The sequence below is a fragment of the Ctenopharyngodon idella genome, chromosome 24 (assembly GCF_019924925.1).
Source record: "Ctenopharyngodon idella isolate HZGC_01 chromosome 24, HZGC01, whole genome shotgun sequence".
Taxonomy (NCBI): Eukaryota; Metazoa; Chordata; class Actinopteri; order Cypriniformes; family Xenocyprididae; genus Ctenopharyngodon; species Ctenopharyngodon idella.
This window is the reverse complement of record NC_067243.1, coordinates 1,390,919-1,418,436: the sequence shown is the minus strand read 5'-3', so window position 1 is coordinate 1,418,436 and position 27,518 is coordinate 1,390,919. Positions and strand designations below refer to the sequence as shown.

Genomic DNA, 27,518 nt, shown 5'->3' with positions numbered 1-27,518 from the left:
ATATTACTTTGATTAATGTTTTAAGAACATTCCCCTGACACATTACAACCAATAACGAACATAGCTAAAGTGATGCCGTAAGGGATCGCTGTCAAGGTGAATTATTGACAGTGAATGTCATCACCGAGGTAATAATGCACACATGCATGTTATAGCTACATGCATTTGTGTTTATTTATTTTATGTAAGAAAAAAAAAAAACTATGGGCTTTGTTCATACTCTGCTGTTTAAAACTGCATGAACCATCCATTCAAGACACAACTAACAAAGTCTGTACCACTGATTGTTCGATATAAGAACTCAAGAACTCCAGAGTTCAGAAAATTGAATTATTTTTGTCCAAACTATCCAATGTTAGAGCTCTGGAGCACTGAAAAGTGTGAGGCTCAAAAATAAGTGTCATTTTGAACTCATTCATAGAGTTATTTTTATTAAAAATATATGTTGACAATGATTAAAAACTTCAGTGCCCTCCAAAGGCACCATTTTAGGTATATAAAGGGATGGATTGTGGTGGTCACTCATCCAATACTACAATGATATAAATCATTTAATGAATAATGCCTATTTTTCTACTCTTTAAACCAATAAATAAAAGTGTTTAAGGTACAGTAGCACCAACTATATTACTGTAACTCTATAACTGTATAACTCTACCCAAAAATAACTCTGATGTTTAAACCCTCTTTCACACACTGGAAATCACCCCACCCAGACTGTCTCTAATGCTCCTAAAATTCACTCTGGTGATGTTTAAATTTCTCTCTTCTCTATTTTAGAAACATTTTGGACAGCTACACAGAGTAGGGTCATTCTTCTGGGTCACAGCAACGAATTACATAGGCCTATTTCTTTATCTTTTTATTTATTTATTTTTTTACTTCTCAGCTGCTAATGTTTTTCAACACTGTACAAAAGCTTTTGCATTATCATGCCTCAAATCTCCAGTTCCAGCACATCCCAAAGGCGCTCTACTGGACTGAGATCTGTGACTGTGGAGCTCATTTGAGTTTAGTGAACTCATTGTCATGTTCAAGAACCCAATTTGAGATGATTTGAGCTTTGTGACATGGTGTGTTATCCTGCTGGAAGTAGCCATCAGAAGATGGTACAATGTGCTCATAAAGGGATGGACATGGTCATCATCAACACTCAGGTACACTCTTAAAACAAATGTGTTGAAAACAACACAACATGTGTTATTTTTAACACATGTTCTGAGTGTGCTCAGGGACAACACATGTTGAGTTAAATTCAACACACAAAACGTGTTATAAAATGTAACACATAAATGTGCAGCTTAAGTAAACACATTGATGTGTTTTTTTTTTTTTTTATGTATTTAACACAACTGTGTGTTACTAAGAAATTGTTTAATATGTGTTAATATAAAATTTATTACAAATGTTAGAACAATAAACAATTTGTGTACATTAATTATGAAATCTCACAGGAAACAATTACTGCTCACATACTGTTTATTTGTTTTCCTTTTTAACATGGAATTAATGCATTCAAATGTTACTGACTATAAACTTGTGAAATAAGCATTTCAACACATCATACATTATAAAAACCATTCATCAAATATTATAAAACTCATATCTGTTAAGCAGTCAAATAAAACGTCAAATATGTATGAAACAGTTTCCAATAAAACGTCAAATATGTATGAAACAGTTTCCAACATATAAAGTACCACATTTTCTGAACTTATTCTCAAGTGTACCAACATTTCATTTTCATACAGAAAAAATACATTTAATTAACCTAAAAACTGTATTCAAAGAAATAACCATTACACAAATACTGTTTATGTATTCACCTATAGGTGATCATGTTAACAAAACAATTCATTGTCAAATCTGGTCAAAACACAATGTGTTTAACAGTTTCAACCACCAACATGTTTAAAACAAAATTTTGTATTTAGGAGTTACATATTGCTGATCACAAAATGATACAATATTTAAAGGTCTGTAATCTATTAAGTCACCAGGCAGCTTTGCCATGTCAAAATCTTTGGTTCTGATGACATTGAAGGAAAAAAGGTGTTCATCAAAATATTTAACTCTTAAAACTCTCAGGAACATAAGTGCACATTCTCTTTCACTTTGGGGAATAATGTGTATAACTTCACCAAATAATGGTTCTCCCCTTTCATCTGCTTTTAAAGTCAGAACGCATCCTGTCCTGTATGTTGTCCCCAAAAAACTGATAGTATTAGCCACATGGACTGAACTGGTATAAGTGAGAGTCTCAAAATGAGAGTCTGTCTTAAGTTTGTCAAGCAATTTGTCACCTTTATACAAAGATGCAATCACAACTGGGAAAGCATTTGGCACAGTCATTTCAAAATTGAGTGGTGAGCTCAATTTCCAGTGGTACATTTGCTGAATCTGATGTTTATGAGCCAGCGTTTTTGAAATATTTCGAAAGTTGCATACTACTTGGGCATGTCGCTTAAGAGGGTGATGTTTGGCTTCAAACCTCATACACCACAACTTGGAAAGAGGTCCAAATAAAGTCATAATACTTGAATAATGTGTCATATAATGATGTTTAGGAATTAGATTCCTACCAGGATAAAGAAGCTTGAATTGTGTATGGTGATCTATTATTAGTTGTTTAAGATAAGCTGCAAGCCCTTTTGACACAACAGGTGCAAAAATGATGTCACATATTTCACGCAACAACAGGAAAAGATGCCAATGTGGGCTCTTTGGATCAATTAAATCACCCAACAGAAAAGGCAAGACTAGTAGTAAACACCACATCTGTGATGCAGTCTGCTTAATAGCATTTTCAGATGTCCTAAGATTTATAATTGCACTAGGTTTATTTTTTTGATTTTCATAGCCATAGTCAAACGCTGCTATTCTTTCATTTAATAGTTCCAGAGAAAAACATTTCTCCTCATAAATGAAATGCCGCAGCATCAATTTCACCTCAAGAGGTGCGACTCCTTCAAGCACATCATGCATGATGTCCACGCCAATATTCTCAGTGACATGAAAATACTGTAGGCTATTTAGGCATGAGTTATGCTTGACACCGGTTGCACTTGCATCATTGAGTTGTACATGGTATGCATAGTTTTCCCTTGTACGTCTCTCTGTGTTATTTTCATCAAAAATATATTGAGAACTTGATTTGTCAATTAAACAAAATTGACAAAATCTGTTTGCAGAGAAACTTTCCACATAGCCACAGAGTGAGTGACAGGCAAGATTGTCTGCTGTAAACAAACAAAGCGTTCCATAAAGTAATTGATATTTATCATGTATTTTGACCTCTATACCATTCTGCTCAATCTCTTTTAAGTCTGTTAAAAGCGGTTCCAGAATTCTGTCAAAACCATAAATGTCTTTATCAACAGAATTAAATAAAAGACATAAATGAATATTGGAAAGTACAGAATTGTACTCTGAAGGCACATTTCTTAATGCAAAGTAAACAGCCCCCATTTTATGAATCTTTGTTTTTGATCCAAGAGGATTTGTTGTTTCCAAGTCATCGAGGTATAACTGAATTTGTAATGCATTGGGATGGTTTCGGTAAAGAGGATGTTTAGAATAATGAACACCATCACAATAATCATGCATTTTTCCCTGTCCACCACAAGACTGCATATACATATTTTGCATTTTGTCACAGCTAAATAGAAATTTAATTGTGTTAATTATTGAGATGTACTGACATGTGACAGGCACTAACACCTGGCTTTTTTTCCCATTCTTTTTAACACAATCTAATCTGTGTCCAAGAAACACTTCTGTTGGTTTCTCAAAGGAAAAATTATCAGAAAAGTACTTAATTAGTTTAAATGGTGTATCTATGTCACTAAACATGTTTCTAGTACTCTCAAAATCTTTCATAAGTGTTTGAACTTCAGTACTATCTAGCGGAACTGCCAAGTTCTTTAGTAAAGTATTAGTCTTTTCTTGCAAATGACCTAAGGCATGATCAATGACTTCTTTTGTGCAGGTTATACTTTTTTGAACATCAGTATAAGTTACATTAGCAGAGGCATACATGCGGGCAGCAAAAACAGCAGCACAATCTGTTAGGCTTAAACTGCTCTGAGGAACTGGTTCTGTTTCAGACATTTGGACATCATCTTCAAAATTACTTATTCTGCTTTCATCAATTTGATTTGCTATATCTATGTTTTCAGTGCATCCTGACTCTACTGAAGGGCATGAATTCATGTTACAATGATCTCTGCTAAGATGTTTTAAAAATGAATTGAAATTATGATACGTTCTGGGGCAACCATTTTGACTACAAATTAAAGTTAGGTTGTGACTGTCGGAGAGTGCATGTACCTCCCTTAAATGCCAAATTAACTGCTTTGTTTCAACAGAAACTTTTTGAAGACACTTTGGACAGGTATACATGCTTATTTCAATTAGGGACGGGACTGCAATTTTGCAATCAATTCCATGACCTTTGAACGTTTGCAAGAGGACTGGGTCAAAGGTAGGTCATATATATACTCAAAAAATGAAAAAACAGAGGACAGTTGGCATGGATACTGAAGATTGCACAGCCAGAAGAATTTGAAAAGTCTGTCTACAGCACAGGTCAGGCTTTCAACATCAAGTGGAAGGGCAAAAGAATCATTCTTTGCCACAATTACATACTGCGCTCCATGTTCTAGAGAACCGATGGAAACCAACTGTGGCTGAGCTGACTTCAGGGACCCTTTCATGGATTCACTGAGCAAGGAGGTCACGTTGGTACCAGCCTACAGAAATGAAACAATGAAAAGCATCAGAAAATGTTGCTGCATGAGAAACAATGTTGTTTATCACAAGCTAACACAGTAAAAAAAGCATACCGGCACTTGCTCTAACAGGTATGAGACTGCAGAGTTCACACAGCATTTACTGCCAGCAACACTTCTCCCAGATGCCGTGGGTGGAAGAAGATGAATGAGGATCTTCAACATAGTGTAGCACAGCTCATCTTGATGAAGTGAAGATGTAGGTCACATGCAAAAGAAGAATTTAAAACAAAATTTATTTTATCATGAATTGCTACGGTAGTCGGTGTTACCGGTGTTACCTGTGTTTAGTCGCAACACCGGTTTCAATCACTTGCCCACCGCGGCACCAAGGTTAATTTTTTTTTTTCCACTTTAACGCGTTAAAAATATTTGCATTTAATGCAATTAACGTAGTATCCGTTTTCTGTATTATATGATCAAGCTCTTATTCATGCTAATGCTTTTAAACCATTCAAGCGCGACAAGGCAAAAGAGAACGTGCTGCCTTGTGAATGTTCTGCCTATGTGACACGCACACACGCACGCACGCACACAACGCGCGCCAGTATTGAGTTCTCTTCTGCTCTTAACGAACCATAACACACACAAATTATGCCAAAATGTCCATTGTGGCGAGTGTTTTTCAGTAAGAGTAACCCACCATTCAAGCAATTGCCGTTAATTTGAAAGTGAAAGTCGGCCTTTCCGTAACAAAACATCGAAAGCTCAGCCAAACAGCTGATCATAGCTGTACAGGGCGGGTTTTTATTTTTCATGTCAAAAACATTCCTCGTCGCAGAGAGCGCAGTCCATGGTTGCATAGCAATGACAGACGCCACGGTAGCGCAAGCGCTTTGGAAACTAGGAGAAAACGACGTGGCCGCGCTTTCCACACATTTTTAGATAAAAAGACGCGGTTAAAAAAAAAAAAAAAAAAAGGGGTAGAGGCCCCACCCCCCGGTGACACCGGTATTACCGGTGTTGTCACATGTCGATAAACCGGTGGGAAAATTTTCTCACCGTCACATCCATATCATGAATTGAACATTAAAATTCACATTTAGTTTTATCATTTAAACTAGGTTTAGAAATGTGTGCGCATGCAACAGACATTGAGGCAGAAAATCATACCATCTTGCTGATTGTCGGCTTTCTCCAGCAAGTGTTGTATGTCATTTTTCTTCTCCAAGGATGCTATTTCCTTGAGCTTTGGAATTATGCTCCCTTCCCATTTCCGGATAAAAAAGTCTTCTTTGCCATCTGTGAGTTTGGAAAATTCAATGTCCATCTTCAATACAAAAAAACAGAAACAAAGAAAAATTAATATTACAATTATGAAATATAAGTTTGTGTAAAGTTCTCTCTTAGTTGAGCATGTCTATTACCAAGGTGGGCATGTCAAGAAATCTGGGATATTCCTTGAAGATTTCAGCAACAGTTGGGGATTGTGTTGTTATCCATCTCCTTCGGTAACTGAAGGTTTGTTCAACTGCACTCTTTATTGATGATGAATTCTCTGGTGACGGTCGCATCCTTTTTATCAGGGTCAACCACTCACTAGGCACAGTTTCATCTTGACTCAGCAAAGAAGGTTGCAGTGTACAATGACGACGTTTCAAACTGTACATCCGCTGGTTCTGTTGAAGCTTCCGTCTGATGTTCCGCAGTCTCATTTCTATAAAGCCACTGTGTGATGGCCCATCAAAAAAATGCTCCTGACATGAGTAATGCAAAAATAGAATTAAGTTGGAGTCAAATATACTTGAGCAGTTTATATTCACATTGCTAAGTAATTTATTTTATAATGTGAAAACATCCTTACATGTCCCTCATTTTCACCAAAGGGCACTTGAATCCTTAACGAGGGGAACAATGACACAATCTCCTTAGCTAGTGCCAGCTTTTCTGTACCAGATGGATAGCTGAAAAAAAAAATTAAATAAAAGTTGCAGAATTGGCTCTAACACAAACATTGACAAACATAAAAATGTATGACACTATATATATAAAAAACACTGGTACTTTAGACTGTTAAAGTTATTTATTGAATTAACCTTATTACTGTTCTATTTATAACTGTTTTATTAAATGTTTTATTTAAATACAATGTAATTTAAATTTAATTTAATTTAAACAAATACACCTAACATCTTATAAACAACCACATATACTCACAATCCATGTTTCTCAACGAGGTCACTGACAGCAACTTTAACAAGAAACTTTCTAGAGGAAATAGAAAGTGTCTTTGTCTCTTCGTGTTCTCTCAGGATTGTAGGGGCTTTTTCTTCAAGCAGTGTTAGCAATCTAGTTGTGGTGCCAGTCTGAGTTACATCTGTTGAATGACACTAAGAAATGACAAAAACATTTATCTAAATGTTTACTTTGACCACTAGTAATATAGAGAGTGAAATACATTAATGGTTTACCTGTAATGGTTGAACACTTCCTTCTAATAAATCCTGGGTGTTGCTTGCAATATAATGTATTTGAAATTTGTCAAGCTCCCGCACTCCGGCATTCACATCAGTGTCAATGAATTCTTGAAAATCTGTGTCAAATCTCAGTATTCGATCAAGACAGCTTGTTGAGACAGCTAAGTTTTGGCTGAGGCTATCAGTTCTCCGACACTTCCAACTGTGAATAGTTTTCTCCATATTTCCTTTCCGTCTATGAAGACAGTTGCAAGCACTCTGTGTAAAATTGTTAGAGTAACTGTAATTTGTTCCTCGACATCCATCATCTAAAAAAAAGAAAAAAAAAGTATCCATATACAGGTGCTGGTCATATAATTAGAATATCATCAAAAAGTTGATTTATTTCACTAATTCCATTCAAAAAGTGAAACTTGTATATTATATTCATTCATTACACACAGACTGATATATTTCAAATGTTTATTTCTTTTAATTTTGATGATTATAACTGACAACTAAGGAAAATCCCAAATTCAGTATCTCAGAAAATTAGAATATTGTGAAAAGGTTCAACTTTGAAGACACCTGGTGCCACACTCTAATCAGCTAATTAACTCAAAACACCTGCAAAGGCCTTTAAATGGTCTCTCAGTCCAGTTCTGTAGGCTACACAATCATGGGGAAGACTGCTGACTTGACAGTTGTCCAAAAGACGACCATTGACACCTTGCACAAGGAGGGCAAGACACAAAAGGTCATTGCAAAAGAGGCTGGCTGTTCACAGAGCTCTGTGTCCAAGCACATTAATAGAGAGGCGAAGGGAAGGAAAAGATGTGGTAGAAAAAAGTGTACAAGCAATAGGGATAACCGCACCCTGGAGAGGATTGTGAAACAAAACCCATTCAAAAATGTGGGGGAGATTCACAAAGAGTGGACTGCAGCTGGAGTCAGTGCTTCAAGAACCACTACACACAGACGTATGCAAGACATGGGTTTCAGCTGTCGTGTCAAGCCACTCTTGAACAACAGACAGCGTCAGAAGCGTCTCGCCTGGGATAAAGACAAAAAGGACTGGACTGCTGCTGAGTGGTCCAAAGTTATGTTCTCTGATGAAAGTAAATTTTGCATTTCCTTTGGAAATCAGGGTCCCAGAGTCTGGAGGAAGAGAGGAGAGGCACACAATCCACATTGCTTGAGGTCCAGTGTAAAGTTTCCACGGTCAGTGATGGTTTGGGGTGCCATGTCATCTGCTGGTGTTGGTCCACTGTGTTTTCTGAGGTCCAAGGTCAACGTAGCCGTATACCAGGAAGTTTTAGAGCACTTCATGCTTCCTGCTGCTGACCAACTTTATGGAGATGCAGATTTCATTTTCCAACAGGACTTGGCACCTGCACACAGTGCCAAAGCTACCAGTACCTGGTTTAAGGACCATGGTATCCCTGTTCTTAATTGGCCAGCAAACTCGCCTGACCTTAACCCCATAGAAAATCTATGGGGTATTGTGAAGAGGAAGATGCGATATGCCAGACCCAACAATGCAGAAGAGCTGAAGGCCACTATCAGAGCAACCTGGGCTCTAATAACACCTGAGCAGTGCCACAGACTGATCGACTCCATGCCACGCCGCATTGCTGCAATAATTCAGGCAAAAGGAGCCCCAACTAAGTAATGAGTGCTGTACATGCTCATACTTTTCATGTTCATACTTTTCAGTTGGCCAAGATTTCTAAAAATACTTTCTTTGTATTGGTCATTAGTAATATTCTAATTTTCTGAGATACTGAATTTGGGATTTTCCTTAGTTGTCAGTTATAATCATCAAAATTAAAAGAAATAAACATTTGAAATATATCATTCTGTGTGTAATGAATGAATATAATATACAAGTTTCACTTTTTGAATGGAATTAGTGAAATAAATCAACTTTTTGATGATATTCTAATTATATGACCAGCACCTGTATACACCTCACAATGAGAAAACTAACAGTGTATAACAATAAAAATGTACATTTTAAATAGTCAGTGACTCGTCAGGCAACGTAGCACAAAATGGCGCGCAAGGTAGATTACGGTGTTTGTGTTGTTGAATATGAAACATTCCAATTGTGAAGGGACGGTAAGGTTAATGAGTTCATACTCAACGTTCAATACAAATATGTCTTTCACTTAAAATGTATTATTAACAATTCTGCCAACACAGCTTTACAAAAAACGCGCCAAATGCACTAACGTTAGCTAGCGGGCCGTGTATTTGAATTGGGGTACAAAACATGGAGACAACATAATAAAAAATACAACAACAACTTCTTGGACAGCTAACACAAAACAATCTTAAGCAAGGTGGGGAAAAAAGTTACTATTATAGAAGTATTTTAATTATTTTCACTCACCTGAGGCAGAAAGCCGCATTATCTAACATGGCTGACGGAGCGACAGTTGAAAAAGAACGTCACTGCGCACAGTGCGCAGGCGCGCCATGCACGCAGAAGCTCACAGCATGCCGAAATCCAGTATTTTCACCCCGCGTGCCCAAATTCTTATTTTATATTGGCAACATGATAAACTACATACATACAGTAAATATCGATATAAGCAAAAAAAAACAAAAAAAAAAACATTTTATTTATATGTACTGCTTAAACGTGTTTAACACAATCAGTTAAGCACAATATTTACACACAATGTGTCTGTAGTAACACAAAATGTGTTACGAATTGTTTAACACATATTTTGTGTAAATTTTTAACACATCATTTTTAAGAGTGTAGGCTGTGGTGTTTGAATGATGCTCAATTGGTACTAAAGGCCCAAACTGTGTCAAGAAATATCCTCCACACCATCACACCACCAGCACCTGTTCACTTCAGAGCAAAGTGCAGATGTGAAAGTTGTGTTAAGACATCACCAGAGTTATTTTTGGGAACAAAAATTATTATTATTATTATAAATAACACTCAGCATCCAGATGGACTACACATCGTTTTATTAATATAATTGATGCATAAACAATAATCAGAATGATAAAAAGAGAAAAACATACAACCATACTGACAGAGCAAGCAATAATCTCAAACAGCTTTTCTAAAATTATTTCTATGAGTTAAGGAACTTGTTGTAATAAAGCACCGCTCACTCGCTCACGATAAGGTGCACGAGCGCCAGGCACGTTCTCTACGAGTCGTCCTAACCATAAATTTATTTATGCTTCTAATAACGTACTGGTTCTATCGCTGACGGACGCGCATAATCGTCAGGGACACTGACATTTCTCTGTTCTTGCTCTACTTCATCTGTCTGTAAATGCTACTCTGTCATATGTCAGCCTATCAACATTCAACATTCATCGAGCTGTCGCGGCAATGAGAGAGAAATCCCGTTCAATTTCAGAAGCATGCAGGCCCTCTTTTCACGGATTCTGTTTGTTTTCCTATTTAGTTCAGTATCAAAGGGACTCAAAGACACAGCAGCAATCTTCACCATTCTCACGGGATCAGTACAGATCAGCCATTTCATCTCAGTGATAAGCATTTTCATCGTTTTTGCCTTTGATGTCGATTAAGTGTAAAATCGTAGGCTACTCTTTTGCTCTCTTTACACATAAGCAGTATTATGCAATTGCACGTTTTGTTAGAGACAGAGTGAGTTGTTCAACGAGAGCGCTCGTCGTGCTCGTTCACATTGTAACTTTTAGCACGTTAATGATCCACATGAAAGAATGGCGTACAATAATCGGCTCTATCGTTGCAAGGCTCGGGGAAACCCCAATCATGGTTTAACCTTAAAGACACACACACACACACACCCAGATCATCGTCAGGAAACGAATAATTTAAATGTTAAATAAAACTGCTTAGTCTTCACATAAAATGCATAGCCTAATTAATCTGTGCCAAGGCACAATCTCGGTGTGAAATCACGGGCGCGATTCCAAACAAGAGACTGATATCAGTGCCATGTGAGTCCCAGGGGTTAGCTAAAGGAATGAGGACGATTCATTCTACTGAAATACTTGCAAGCGCTGAAATACTACTCATACAGGTCAGTATTTGACTAATCAAAATTGTGATGTAACGCAAGGCTGGTCTAATATCATACTATCATTGTAAAATGCTTTTGAGCATTTAAAGTTGTAATGCCATTCTATGTTTTAGTCTGTTGACTGTAGCTAGATTATATTATAATATACTGATGATATTCTTACATACATTGTGTTGAGCTTCATAACATTAATTCACTTGTGTACTTTTGCTTCCTTTCTATTAACGTGCAAGAGCGGCATCTCTGTCAAATCAAAGTTCATCGCAAAGCATTCGCCATCTTGGATACGCCACGCTGTTATTGATCCTCCCTCCAATTCCCTTTTATTCCAAAGTTGCTTGTCATGCTCCATAATGTTAGATAAACAACAGCCTGCCGCTACACATCATACAGCTGTTAATGTCTGTTTTCATGGCATTGAATAACAATGCTTGCGTCGATATTCTTTTGCAAAGGTTTGCTAGCTTTTGCAGAATTTCAATAGCTAGCTAAGGTTAGATAGTAGAGCGTTATCAAGCGTTTTCCCTTCTTCAATGGCATTGTACTTTGTGGTTCCCAGTCTTTATCTGTTTATATTTAGTATTCTTGTACTTATCCGTCATGCTGTCTGGTTAATTTTCTTTTGGGGGTTCTCTTGGCAGGTCTGACGTCTAGATGGAGTCCTGTCGGCTAAGTTCTATCAAGCCATTAGTGGGAGTTACACCCAAGCATTTGAATTTCAGTACTTGTGCTTTTAACGAGTCTTTCCTTTAAACACTATATACCTTCTATTTATTTAACCAAAATATCTGCCTTCCATTTACAATGCAGTGGTTTAGAATTCTCCTAACAGCAGATGGAGAGGACTGCTGTGTTCCAACTCAATCCTCATCATTAATCAGGTACTTTTTATGCAAATACTGGTGGTGGTATGTTTTATCTCATTCAAGGCTGTCGTGTTTATGTGGCCTAACGTGGCCGTTGTCTCTGTAGTATTGTTGTCTTACCCTCTTGGTCTTTTCTCTTTTTCTTGTCTTCCTCTCCATGTCTTATGTTGCGCTCTTACAGCTTTCGCCATTTCCTCACACCATGGCAAAGTGGCTCTCTTCCACTGATAAGCATTATGGTCTTTTCATGTTTAATTAATTTTTTATCTCTGTAATAGGAACTGCAAGATTCACCACTGGTGGGTATATATTTCCTCCTACAGTTCTTGGGGGTGGGGGGGTAGGCTCCATCCGGTGGGATAATTCTCCTTCATTTTTGGGGGTCGGCTACGCCCCTGCCTTCATCTGCAGGCAGGATACGCAGAGTCCGCAACCCTTTAAGATGTGAGCTACGGACGGGGCCTACGCCAAAGAACTTCTTACAATATTTTGCTTGCTGATTGTTAAGATAACGTGACAACGATATTTATTACCTCCCGAGTCTTTCTGGTAGAAATAACATTTAAATGGTCATTTTGCTACAATTTTTGCTTGAACATGTTAAACATATAATTTCTGTAATATATTTTCATTTTAATTTTGCAACTTATAAAGCGTTAAAATGTTTAAATTATATGTTAAAAGTATTGTCTGAAATAGCAAATGTAAATTATATTATTGAATTTGAAATATCATTTTGCTCCAAATGTTGCACATATGGTATGAAAAAAAAAACAAACGGACATTTAAATACAGAAATACATTGCCATTTTACATATTGTATTGACAGTTTGCATATTACTGTTGAAAACTGCTACATGTACACTTCCATAAATCACATGTGCAATGGGAAAATGCACTTCTGTTAAGCTCAGAATAAGTGAATGCAATACAGTGAGCTTGACATTTAAACTTCCTCATACCACATTCATTAAATGTGCATAAATGTGACTCTCTGAAGTTTCTTGATTCACACACAGAACCTTTTCAACAACATCTCTGCATCTCTAATAGTGTATGTGAAAGTGCCACTTGCAAAAAAATAAATAAATAATAATAATAAAATGTACAAAGTAAGTCGTTTTTGAACTTTTGACAAATCTCAGGGAGATGGAAGAAAGAGAGGCAAAGAGAGAGGAAGAAGCCCAGCAGAGCAAAAGAGTTGGAAAAGAGAGAGAGAGGGAGACAAGACGATATGAAGAGACAAAAGAGAAGAGAAGAAGCTCAGCAGAGAGAGAAAGAATAGGTTCCTCAGTTTAATAGAGAGGACCTTGCCAAATAAATTTTTGTTTTCCTCATTTTTTCATTATAAACTCACTTTTTTCCACAAACACACACAGCTTTTAGGACTATAAGCTCAAAGTAACTCGGCTTGTATTGTCTTTGGGTGGAGCTTGATGTCCAGCTCCCCTTCTCTGGATATAACGGGTGGAGCTAGACAGTCCAACCACACCCTAACCACAGCCATAACCCTATCACTAAACATATCTTCACCCATTATCTCCATATAGGTGGAGCTGGATATCATTTGGTTCTGCAGTGAGCACCACTTGTGTTTGGAGCATTTGTTTCAGAACGTGGTGCATTTTTCCATTAGTTTGGTTTGTTTAGGCATATATGAACATGGAAATCATGCTCAAGATCTGCACCAAAAAAAAAAAAAAAAAAAAAAAAAAATACAGTCTGAGATCACCTGAACAAACCCTGGATCAGTTCAGTTGTAGTGAATCTGACTCAATGGACTAATGAAACAGGCTGTGTCACAACTGTACGTGTCACAATGTATTTGTTTTCCTTAAAACTTAATGCTACAAATAAGCCAGACATGGAAATGGCCTTAGATGACACTGTAGTGGCAAGTTTTGATGGAACAAGCACCACACATATTTGTTCAGTTAGTAATGGATAAAACATATGAATATGTCATAATAAATAAAGTCTTTGAAAGTTTGAATACACTATTGTTTGTGATCCTCCATCAGCAGCTGCAGTATCTCTCAGCTGTATCAGTGCATCACTGTGACGTCTGACTGGCCGAGGTTTTTGTACCACTCTTTATCACTGTGTGAACACAGCTTTACTGTTGATCCAGTGGTAACTCAGACAGTAATAATCTCCTGTATCTTCAGTCTGGACTCCACTGATGGTCAGAGTGAAATCACTGCCATAATCGGCTCCATTTCCACTGAATCTAGATGGAGTTTCAGCCACAAGGGTCCTGATGGAGTACACTAAAAGTTTAGGTGCTTCTCCAGGTTTCTGAAGGTACCAGGAGACACACGACTTACAGTCACCGTCTGACGGGCGTCCAATGGAGCTGCTGGTTTTACAGGTCAGAGTGACTGTGTGTCCGTTCTGAACATGTTTCTCTGTGGGAGTCTGAATTACAGTCACCTGTCCTGTAGAATCTGATGAACGTTGAAAAGACATTTAGCATTTCTCAATTGAAAATTTTTTTCATTTTAACTGCTCATAATCCATGCATTAAAGTACAAGATCTTACCTTCAAAATGCATTCCTAAGATCAGGAAGAAGATGATGAATGACATTTTAGCTGTGTCTGTTATATTGATAGACAGTGTCAGTCATGAAGTGTTAAACTCACAGCACTATAAACACTCTCAGAGCACTGAAGCATGTGTGACAATGCAAAGAAGTGGGCAGGATTTACAACAGACAAACTAATATACACTAGACTTACAGAATGATCATTTACATTTTCACTAATATTATCTTTAGTTAGTTCAGTAGTTTTATTTTCATTCTGACTACTGAGACACTGAGGATGTGCAGATGAACGTCCATCTCTGTGTCCATATTCAGTCATGTGACCATCATCACTGCTACACTTCCACTAGATGAACCTCCATCACTAAAGTAAGATCATGAATCATGAGTCTGTTCAGAAAGTATCAGGACTGATTGTGAATCTCTAATCAGAGTTCATGGTGTCACTCCATCTATCATGAAGCCTCATGTGTGTCTGAAATCAAATGGAGAAGAAACAGGCTGATTGTAGTGATGGGTCAACAGCGTGTGGATCCATAAGCAGCTTTATTACACACAGCAGCAGTACAGAAAAGGGCAGAGCAATACCGTAGTCAGGGACAGGCAGGGGTCGAGGCAGGCAGCGAGAATCAGAGACGGGTCACAGGCAGAGATCAAGACAGGCAGCAAACAATCACAGTCCAAGGTACAGGCAAAGTTCACGGCAGGCGGCAGAGGTTCACAGATAACAAACGGTCCGGGTAATAACAAGAGATCAGTCCACAGAAATAACGCTCAGAACTGACTACCGTAGCAAATCAAGACTTCGCAAAGATGTGTTGTGCGTGTGAGGCTTAAATAGTGTGTGTGTGATGTGGTGCAGGTGAAAGTGCAATCAGTCCCAGGAATGAGGGCCTATGGGAAATGGAGTCCGAATGGCAAAGAGTCAATATTCCGGAGATGGCTCCCTCCGGCGGTCTGGAGGATGAGCCGTGGGAGCCATATTCACGACACTGATAAAGATGGAGACATATTAGAGCTTGTTCACGTTTCATGATCTTGTGTGGAGATTCATAATGAGTCCAGATACTTTTATAACAGACCTGAATATGAAAACATCCTTGACTGTGTAGAACATGCAAAATACCTTTTATATTTTCATTGTTGACACTTTCTATTGATATAGTTGTGGAAAATATGCAATTGTCCTGTTACAAGTATACCTCTTCTGTGTGTGAGATATGTGTTAATTAAGATAATTGTTTATTAGGAAAAACAATACAACTGTTTTGTAATTGATTTATTAAGATAGTTTATTAAGAAAGACGCTACAAGTCTGTTGTTTTTAGCATTTATTAAGATCATACTGGTAGAATAGAGAGAAAAAAAACATGTATTATGAAGAGCTTTGCTAAATAAAGTAGAAAAGCAGGTAATTACCGTTAGATGATGTCTTGACACCTCAAGACTTAAGTTATGAGGGGAAATCCAAAGAAGATGACCTCAAGAGGTCAGATTGTCTATAAAAGGCTGAAATGTGAAGATTACAGCAGATGCTGCTTCGTGACCACCTGAAGAGCTTCTCCGACACCAGAACTATTGCTGATATTGCCTTGAACAAACAACTTTTTAATATGTGTACTAGACCACCTAAACTGAGACCAAGTCGAGACCAAGACCAAGCTAGCACTCCTCAAATTCATCTGAAAGATCCACATTTACTGCCTGAGAAATGTCTTATTTTTAATCACTAATTACAATTAGAATAATAAGACATTATATAGAGCTGTTACCAATCAATTGAAATCACTAACAACAAAATTCATCTTTACACTGCAGAGGTGGAACAGAAGTTGCATCTGAATTGATACAATTACAAATGCATAAATAATGTTGAGATTTAACGTTTTAAAAATAACATTTTGTTTATTGAACATTTGTAAAAAAAAAAATAAATAAAAAATCTATATCACATTTGCAATTGTGCTCATGTTTGTGAAAACAGCCCTGTTTCTTGTGATATTGCTTAATTATGTCATATATCATAAGATAAATATCAAGTATAAATATACAGGTACTTTTTTGTAAACATATCTTGAATTTTGTGGGCATTTGTATTAATTTTGGTGACATTTTTGACACAATCCTTTGTTGATTTCTGACCCGACACAACAGTAACAAAATAAATGAAATTAGAAATAAGTTATTGATTGCATCTGAAGCAGGAAATTTTACATCTAATCAAATTAATGATGTTAACAAAGAAATCAGACAATGCAACAGCAATTTAGTGATATCCCCGCAGTTGTGGTCTTGACCGGTCTTGAAATAAAATCCCGAGTCCTTTTAGTCTGAGATCAAGACAAGACCAAGACCTTCAAAAAATGGTCCTAAGACCGGTCTCGAGTACTACAACACTAATGTGTACTTTATCTAATACTGTTTGTACAACACCTGTACTGCTAGAAATACTAATTGTATTGGTAACACTTTAGAATACTGATCCTTCATTAATTGTGGGATGTTTGGAAATATGTTAGGAATGATGTGGATGGTGTAATTCTGTTTATTTCTGTGTTTGTGTGTCAGTGTGTGTCGTGTTGTTAAGCACTTCTGTGGATGTATTTATGTGTATGTATGACACCAGTGTCAAAGACACATTTCTGCTCCGTGACAAACAAAGTTAACTTAAGCTCAGATCATTTGGCCTTGTACGAATTTAAATGGACTTTTTCAGACTTTGGCAAATCTGAGAAAAGTTTGAGACGATGTTGAGACATATTTGAGGAGAGCAACCCAGTCTCTGACAGTAAATCATTCAGTGGTGTGAGATTTGAAGATGTGGCTTACATTCACTGTTGAAGAGTTGAGCTTGAGAACATGTTTGGATTGAATTCAGAACATTGAATATAATTTACAGAGAAACTCAAGTGAACATCATGTGGAACAGAGAGATGATGAAAAACACTGAGAGTGAAGATGGAGAAGAGACAAACACAACAGAAGAGATCCACAATCTCTACATACAACAAATGAAAACATCACTACAATCATCCTATAAAAAATATAAAAATGTAATTAAATAATGACAATCATATTATTAAACTGGTTTTGGCAATCAGTCCTTACTATGAAACACTAATAAAACAATAACAGTCCTTACTGGAATAAAAGCCATGATCACATCAACAAAATATTCATGTTATATACAAAAATACTGATGAGCTTTAAGCAAATTTATGTTTATTTAGATGATCTAGTGTTATTAGTGTTTGTCTGTGATCAGTGTTGTGTGTGATTGTGTTGAATGAGCAGCTGCAGTATCTCTCAGCTGTATCAGTGCATCACTGTGACGTCTGACTGACCGAGGTTTTTGTACCACTCTTTATCACTGTGTGAACACAGCTTTACTGTTGATGCTGTGTGCACTTCTGGAGCTTCTCCAGGTTTCTGTAAGTACCAGTATAAACGATTACTACTGTACACTGCACTGCTGGTTTTACAGTTTATTCTGACTTCTTGTCCTGGTTGAACTGCTGTTATTGATGGACTCTGAGTTACAGTGATCTGTCCTCTACACTCTGAGAGAAAGAACAAGAAAAAAATATATATATTATTTAAAATGATAAACATTTAATATTTCAAGAGAATAATTGTAGAGCTGCGTTACACAAACCTTGAGCGATCAGTGTGAGAGTCCAGATGAAGAAGGTGATTTTGTTCATTGTTGTTTTTTTGTCTTGTGTGATGATGAAGATTGTGTTCTGTTCTGCTCTCAGTCATGAAGTGTTAAACTCACAGCACTATAAACACTCTCAGAGCACTGAAGCATGTGTGACGAATGCAAAGTGACTCTCTCTATTTAAATCATTATCCTGAAGACTGCAGCTCACTCTCAAAGACATTTAAAAGATAATTCCCAAAATAAACATTGCATTGCATGGTATTCCAAGGATTAGCAGGTTCAGTGTCAATGTGTTTTCTCTCACCCAGCATTCATATGTGAAGTCTATGGACCCCCTAAAGGGAACATGGGACAAACAAATATGAGATGCCATGTTGGTCCAGGCTGGTTTAGTGCTGGTCTAACTGGTCAAGAAAAATTGTGCTGGTGTAGCCCAACATGTCCTCCAACCAATACTCCCATATAGGTCATTTGTCTCTTCCTGAAATACGACCCATAGGAGCGTTTACTAAAGTTGCAATATACAACTTTATGCAATCTTGTGATCATACGATCGTGGGTTCGATCCCAGGGAACACATGTGCTCATAAAGTGTATATGCATTATAAATCACTAAGGGTAGGTTTAGGGATGGGGTAGGTGTAGTCGTTAATAAAAAAATGAATTTTGCCGTAATAAGGTTGTAATAAGGTGCTTGAAAAAAAAAAGACCTATAGGGTAGTTTTTTGGAGGAGGACAGTCTCTTACAGTTGCAGTCAAGAGAGTGGGATGCTAGTGGAGATTCAATCCCTGGTCTGCCAAACACTCATTCCCCGGGTCTAAGCCTCTGCAGCAGCATGTAATCATGAAGCAGGACTCTCCTAGAGAACGAACAGACATAGTCTACGTCCATCCTTCAGTCTGCCCTACAAAGGGCTGGAGAGAGCAACAGAACTGACGGAGCTTCTCTTTTTCTTTCTTACTAGCTTCGCTTGTAAGTTGCCTCTTAAAGTGTAACTTTGCTGATTTTCAACCCACTTTGTATTGTTACAGTGTTGATAGTCTGTATATGTAAATGAGCAATGTTTACTCTTTCTTCGTGTTACCTGGACCAAGAAATACACATATATTTGTCTGCAAAATCATTTGGAAGTGGACTTTTGAAAGCTCCAGGGCTTTCGTGAAAACTACATGAAGACTTGTAGCCGACTGTAGTAAGTTATTTACAACACTTTCTGCATCCCATAATCTAAAGTGTAAACTATTTATCACAAGTAAACATGTTTTATATAATTTACAGATCTTCCTGTTTCAAATTGTGTGTGTAACGTGATCTCATGAGCATATTAGTACATAAAGTGTTGGTCTGACATACGTACGTTTGCATAAACACTAATTTACAACAAGGATGTACTGTATGTACGTGCTTCAATCTAAATCATACAGTTTTACATATAAACAATTTTAAAGATGTACAAATGTTCACAAATTATTTTAGGATTATAGAATATTGAATTCATGAAATTAATAGGATGATTTTATTCTATTTAGTCATTAAGATTGATCAAATATGTTCAGTGTATCATCACATTTACCTTATTTTACATTCTAATGATTTTATTCTGTTCTGTGTGAGATTTCTTGTAACGTATTCAACTCGTTTCGAGACATTCCATCACTTTACCCAATCCTGAACTTTAAAATGTAAAAAATAAATTAACACTCTGTCACCATTTAATCATCACTTAATCATTTATTTTTTATTTTGTTTCTGTTTTATCATGGAGTTCCCTAGTTTGTTCGCTTGGTTACTGATTACTTTCACCTGTCAATCACTATGTCTCTCCATGTATTTATGACATCAAACCATCAAGTACTGTTAAAAATGTAGGTGTAATCTTCACTCTCTCCTTTCAGGCTCATATTAACTCTATCACCAAATCAGCATTCTTTCATCTCCCAGCTCCGTCCCTTTATCAGTGTCAAAGACGGTGAAACTATTTGTCATCACGCCTTGATTACTGTAATACCTGCTCGTCCCTGTTAGCTGAGAGTTTGTTCACAGTCAGGATCAGCTTTATTACCAGCTGTTCTTGCACACACTAGGAATTTTCCTTGGTAGTGGAGCATTCAGTATAAATAATAATAATAATAATAATAATAGGTTCAAGTGAACTACAAGTAGTAGCTAAATACATGTTTTGAATACAGAGATAGTGTTAAAAGCACATTTTAGTTCATATTCATGGTGTCTCAAAATATCAGTTAAGTACACTTAGATGTTCTTAAGATTATTTCAAGAAGTACTAAAGAAGAATTTTTAGTATATTAAGTACAAAATTATTGTGAGAAAATAGAGCTGAAAAGTACATTTTGGAAGTGTACTTTTTTTTTTCACCTGGGGAAGCAAGCAAGGGATATAAGATTAAATGTCACATGTTTACTTAGTACATCTCAATAAATAAATGAAGTTTCTGAAAGTTTGAATACACCATTGTTTGTAATCCTCCATCAGCAGCTGCAGTATCTCTCAGCTGTATCAGTGCATCACTGTGACGTCTGACTGACCGAGGTTTTTGTACCACTCTTTATCACTGTGTGAACACAGCACTACCAGAACAGTGTACACTCTGACAGTAATAATCTCCTGTATCTTCAGTCTGGACTCCACTGATGGTCAGAGTGAAATCACTGCCAGATCCACTGCCACTGAATCTAGATGGAGTTCCAGTGTAACGGTTTGTTGCTGCATATATCAGGAGTTTAGGAGCTTCTCCAGGTTTCTGTAAGTACCAGTGTAGGTAACTACTACCACACACTGTACTGCTGGTTTTACAGTTTATTCTGACTTCTTGTCCTGGTTGTGCTGTTAGTATTGCTGGAGTCTGAGTTACAGTGATCTGTCCTCTACACTCTGAGAGGAAAGGGAAAAAAAAAAAAAAAAAAAAAATATATATCACATATTTTAAGACAATTAATAATCATTGTAAAAATTGTATTATACAAACCTTGAGCAAACAGAGTGAGAGTCCAGATGAAGAAGGTGATTTTGTTCATTGTTGTTCTTTTGTCTTGTGTGATGATGAAGATTGTGTTCTGTTCTGCTCTCAGTCATGAAGTGTTAAACTCACAGCACTATAAACACTCTCAGAGCACTGAAGCATGTGTGACAATGCAAAGAAGTGGGCAGGATTTACAACAGACAAACTAATATACACTAGAGTTAAAGAATATTGATTTACACTCTGACTAATGTTATTTTTAGTTAGTTCAGTAGTTTTATTTTTACTCTGACTATTGAGACACTGATGATGTGCAGATGAACGTCCATCTCACACCGTTCCCTAAAAGTGACAAAAATCCTGAACCTTTACAGAAAATTAGGGATGTTCTTAAAACATCTTCTTTTGGTAATGAAAGTGCTGCAGTTCAAGTTTCCTTATATGACTTTAGGGGGATGTTTCATATTGGTTATTCTAAGGTCACATAAGAACGTTACAAAAAGGACATTTGGGACATTAACAGAACGTTCCCATACGGTTCTCTGTTAGTCAGATGGGGATGTTTCATTCGGGACTGTGCTGCTCCTGACCCATTTGAAACGTTTAAGAAGTTCCCTTTTCACCTATAGGTGAATTGAAATGTTTTATTAACAAAGTTCGGGAGGAGCAGGTTCAGATAATTAACCAGAGGTGGGTAGAAACGAAGTACATTTACTTCGTTACATTTACTTGAGTAATTTTTTGGAAAATTTGTACTTTTTAGATTTAAATGTGGGTACTTTTACTTTAACTTGAGTGCATTTGTAATGAAAAATCTGTACTTTTACTTCGCTACGTTGGGCGACGTTCCTCTCGTTACTTTATTTTAATGCAGTACTGTACATGTTAAGAAATGCGTAGTTTATTCCAAGCGCGCTGTCTCTTTTTTTCATGAACGATGCCCCATTCACAAATGAATCGCTCTTTTGAGTCGATTCTGTTCAAAGACTTGATCAAACAAGTCGGTAAAACTGTCTAAATTGGTTGGCGAATCAGTTTGAATGATTTGTTCAGTTCCTGCACGCACTGAATCGTCTGAAGCGGTTTCTCAGTGTTGGATGAAGTGGCAGTGGACCTACAGTCAATTAAAAGCAAATCTGCAAATGCTTCCTATTGTTTGTCAGCGATGAAGATCTTTATTAGTTGAACTGCGTGTGAACAATTCCACAGGTATCGATTTCATTTGATTTCAATTCATACAGCCAATAGTCGACATTTTACAACCAAGCAGATTATTACGCCACGATAACAAAGTATGTAGCATTTCTTTACCATTTTTTTTTATGGACACATATCTTAATTTATACATTAAATAAGCTACCATTGTTCAGAGAGTATGAAATGAACACCCGCCGTCCCACGGTAATTTGTGGGTAGCCTATATTGCACAATGGCGGCGCCGGCGACCTGTTGGCCTTGAAAATGAACGCCTTTGCGTAGACACAGGCTGCATCCGAAACCGCCTACTCAATGAGTAGGTACTTAATTTCAATAAGTACTTACTTAACGAGCGCTAAAAGAGTAGGTACTTAATAGCCAAATCTCGTTGAGTATGAATGCGATCCGGACATAATCTGCCATGTTGGCGTTATCGTGTGACCTACCACGTAATCACAAGTGCAACAACTTTAAAGATATGAGTGACAGGCTTAATTCATCTATCTGTAAATATCTTGATATTGATTAAACTTGCTTATTTTGTGGTCTTGTTGAAGAAACAGCTGCCCAGTAATTTTGTGATTGTAGTACAACTAATATGTTTTGGATCAATTTAAAGTTCTTATATTTTTAAATACTAATGTGACCCACAGTTTATTTTTTGTTACGAAAACCCAAATTTGCGTGAATATGTTGTTAATTTCTTTATTTTATATGCAAAAATGTTCATCCACAAGTAAAAGTGGCATAAATCTCTTTTATGTTTTCCTCTTTTTCTTGTTGAGTTAGCTCTATAGTTTCATCCCTCAGGCTTATAAATAATAAACAAATACTTTTTATGCATTATGATGTATTCAAAATATTTAACCTCGTTATCATGCTTAATCTCAAACTATGATGTATACAAACCCATATTTGTTTTTTTTTTTGTCATTATTATTGTTCATTGTTACAGATACAACCATGGTATTTTCCCTGATCTTGTATGTAATTATAGGTCCTGCAATAAAAGTAAAGATATGAGCGACAGGTGCACTAACACCTCACAGCACCAGTAACTCCACAACCCTACCTAGTGCGGTTTTCCTCAGTGTTTGCAATGTCTGCACAAAGACGACGTCGGGCAGCTGCTCGAAGATCTCGCCTTTGAAGAAGACTGTTGATTTTATACTCAAAAAGTATAAACTACTTAAAAATTAAGATTACCCCAGAATGAATTGCATTGCTAGCCCACCCCAACACTTCTACACAATAATATTGATAAATGCTGACCAAAACTTAATTATATTACTTTTCGTTTTACTTCTTTAGTAAAACAAGCAAAATGTAAAGTTTTGTCATATGACATAGCTACGCATGAACACACACTAGACAATTACAGCTGATGTGAATACATCTCAATTTACAGTCAAGCAATGAATTAATGCATGAATTAATAAAATATATAAATTTACTGATAATAATAGCATAATTAATAAAAAAAAGTAAAAGAATTAATGAAAGTAACAATAACAATAAATAAATGCATATACAAGTCAACAGCACATGAAACAAAGCTTTATTCAAATTTATTGTTCTAACAATCACGTATTTGCGGGCGGTGATCCCCACATCCTGCTGCCATCTCAACACAGCTGTGCCCATTCTGCAGCTGACCACCGTGAACACCTTCACCTGTCTTTGTCATCCATCATGTCCCTCACTACTGCTCTTCTCAATGGGGACATCGTTGATCCAGAGGATGAGGAAGACCATGATGATGGACCCCTGAACCCCACAACCTTGAAGCAAGAGTGGGAGAAGATGTGTGGGACAATCTGGCTGCCGCTGTGTCTGCTCCAAACATTCGTGTGCCTGCTCTCCATCAGCATGACTAAATAAACAGATTAAAACATTTTACAATTCATGTCAGCATTCTGTTTCTTGCCATATTTCCTTTCATATTTTTACAATTACAGGCTAATTTTTGTTGTAGCTTCATTACTTTTGTGGTGTAGTGGGTTAAACTGCTGAGCTGGTCAGCAGAAGGTTTCTGGTTCGATCGCCGCAGCCGTCACCACCAGTGTGTCCTTGAGCAAGACACTTTACTCCAGGTTACTCCACGGGGATCATCCCTGTAATAAGAGCACTGTAAGTCACTTTGGATAACAGCATCTGCCAAATGGTCAAATGTAAATGTGATTTTTGAAAATCCTTTTTTGTTAGTGTCTTAGGCACAAATGCTAATTAAAGCTGCTTATTTCTTAAAGTTTACTTTTTCAAGGTACTATAATATAAATGCATACATAAATTTCATACAGTTTCTATTTGGGTGCATAAAGGGTTAGTTCACCCAAACATATGAATTCAGTCATTGTTCATACACACAAAAAACATACAATATTGACGTATTTATATCACTAAAACATAAAAATACACAGCATTGTTAAATTTATAAAGATTGTGAATAGATGTTCAGTTTAGTTGGATACCAGCACATATAGGAATCTTAGGTAATGAGGAAGCTGATAAATTAGTGAAAAAAGCACTAAATCTTACTGATAAAATTGAGATTCCTCTTGGAAAACAATGAAGGTAAAGCTATAATAAAAAGTAATAATGACAAACAGTGGCAAAAATATGGGATTTAGATAATAAAGGAAGAGAATATTACAGAATTCAAAAATCAATTAAAGTAAGAACATTTAATAGTACAACCCCTGGAAAAAATTATGGAATCACCACACTTAGATGATGTTCACCCAGATTTTTTACTTTATAGCAAACAAACAAATCACAGATATGACACAAAAAAGGTTTTGTTCAATAGCTTAACATTCTGGCTTCAGGAAACATACCTCAAACAAATCCACTTACATTTTTTTTTTATTAATGGCATGTCTTTTTCCAGAGCAAGTAGAGGAAAAAAGTACGGAATCACTCAATGTTGAGGAAAAAAATATGGAATCATCAACAAAAAAACAATTGTTGCTCCTCCTCTGGCTTTTGACAGCCTAAATTCTTTGAGTCATGGACTTCATTAATGACAAACAATATTCCCCATCAAGCTGGTTTCAACTTTCTCAAATAGCGTTTGACAGATCAGCTTTGCAGGGTGGAGCCTTGTCATGGACCAGTGTTTATAATTTCCACCATAAATTTTCAATTGGATTGAGATCTGGACTGTTTGCTGGCCATGTCTTTGAGTTGATATGCCTTTCCTGAAGAAAAGCTTTAACACTCTTTGCTCTGTGGCGAGATGCATTTTCTATCGATGGAATGAGAAAAGTGTCCACAATTTCAATGTACACCAGTGCATTTACTGTTGAGGTAATGATTGTCATCTCCCCTGGTCCTTTACCTGACATGCACCCCCATATCATAAATGAGTTGGGGAATTTGATTGTTTTCTTCAAGCAGTCGTCTTTATCTGTTTCATCAGAACGGCACCTGGCAAAAGTTCCAGCGTAATCTCCTTGGCTAATGCAGATTCGCGATTCTTCACTGAATAACACTTTCATCCAATCATCCAGAATCCATGATCTCTTCTCTTTATCCCACTGTAACCTTGTTTTCTTTTGTTTAAGTGTTAGTACTCGTTTTCATGTGGCTTTTCTATATGTAAGCTCAGTAAGCTCTATATGTAAGTTCAAGCTGGTTTTTTACTGTTCTGTCCCAAAAATTGGCTCCTGATTCTGTCTGTTTTTCTTTTGTTTTGTTGTGTGTTTTCTATTGTAGAGGCATATTGCTTTGAGATTTCTATCTTGACGCTCTGACGTCTTCCTTGGTCTGCCCTTATGTCTTGCTTTATAACCTTCCCATTTAGTTTATACTTGCACCAAATTTTAGACACAGCTGACTGGGAGCAACCAACTTCTTTGGCCATACTCCGTATTGAAATTCCTTGTTGAAGGAGTTTTATAATCCTTTCCATTGTTTCAACTGAGAACTCTCTTCTTGGGGCCATATTTCATTTCAATTAGCCAAGTCAAACAACCCATTAAGGTGCAAGCACTCCCTTTTAACTGCTGACTAATTAGCATTTTTAGACTTGTCCCAGTATTTGTTTAAAATGGAAATAGATGATTCCATACTTTTTTCCTCAATATTGAGTGATTCCATACTTTTTTCCTCTACTTGCTCTGAAAAAAGACATGCCATTAATAATAGTAACAAAAGTGGATTTGTTTGAGGTATGTTTCCTGAAGCCAGAATGTTAAGCTATTGAACAAAACCTTTTTTGTGTCATATCTGTGATTTGTTTGTTTGCTATAAAGTAAAAAATCTGAGTGAACATCCTCTAAGTGTGGTGATCCCATAATTTTTGCCTGGGGTTGTAGAAACAGAAGAGAGGAAATAATCTACACAAGACTACGGTTAGGAGTCATAAAACTAAAAGAAGAAGAAGAAGAACCATTACGACATGGTTTACGGCACTGATATCGAACGCTCATTGGTTCTCACCTGCTTTGTCACAGATTGCAACATGCCGTGTTTCAGTGGATTGACATTTGAAATGAGTGCGGGTCTTCACAGAGAGAAGCCGGATTCATATTTTCATGGATTAATAAGTTAAATTCTGCTCTGTACCCTTTAAAAAACTATTACCGCCAGAGAGGACTGTGACTGCAACTCATCATCATTTGAACTACTTTTGGTACCACTTTTGGACATATTCACAATAAATAAATTATTGTTGTTTCGCTTGTTTTGTTTGTTATTTTATTTATAACAGTAGGTAGTTTAAAGAAATGGTTATGGGTTGGTTTAGGGGTAGGTGTAGGATTAGTGGCTCAAAATATCGTTTTAATGTTATATTTTTACTAAAATTGTCATTTTCCTACACATTTCTGTCCATTATGTTTTTTTTTTCTTTTAACATTCTGTGTAAAATATGTATGTTTAGGTTCGGGATGGGGTTTAGGGATCTTACATTTATCTACAAACGATACAAGGGAAATAATACATTATATATTTATGACAAAAGATTCGTAAATATTTTACTTTTTTTCGCTGAAAAAAATATTAATATTATAATAAATATTTTTATGTTTT

At 36.6% G+C, this 27,518-nt stretch overlaps 1 protein-coding gene and 1 gene segment (V, D, J or C); one reads left to right on the top strand and one right to left on the bottom strand.

Moving 5' to 3' along the window:
• The window catches only part of LOC127506557 (Ig kappa chain V-III region MOPC 63-like), a 220,849-nt gene that overhangs the window by 139,027 nt on the left and 54,304 nt on the right, over positions 1-27,518 (top strand).
• Positions 1,452-7,558, bottom strand: LOC127506544 (uncharacterized). 2 transcript variants are annotated; one of them, XM_051883122.1, is made up of 7 exons: positions 7,202-7,558; positions 6,948-7,120; positions 6,595-6,694; positions 6,158-6,487; positions 5,904-6,060; positions 4,845-4,972; positions 1,452-4,751 (listed from the first exon to the last, which is right to left on the bottom strand). In XM_051883122.1, the coding sequence occupies exons 1-7, from the start codon at positions 7,541-7,543 to the stop codon at positions 4,413-4,415; spliced, it is 1,569 nt and encodes a 522-aa protein (XP_051739082.1). In that variant the 5' UTR covers positions 7,544-7,558; the 3' UTR covers positions 1,452-4,412. The 2 variants fall into 2 exon arrangements, with proteins under 2 accessions (XP_051739082.1, XP_051739081.1); XM_051883121.1 differs by having other exon boundaries at positions 1,453-4,751; positions 7,202-7,542.

What these genes read in the sequence shown, in the direction of transcription:
- LOC127506544 (XM_051883121.1), bottom strand. Translation starts at nt 4,401, where the DNA reads ATGTATACCTGTCCAAAGTGTCTTCAAAAAGTTTCTGTTGAAACAAAG.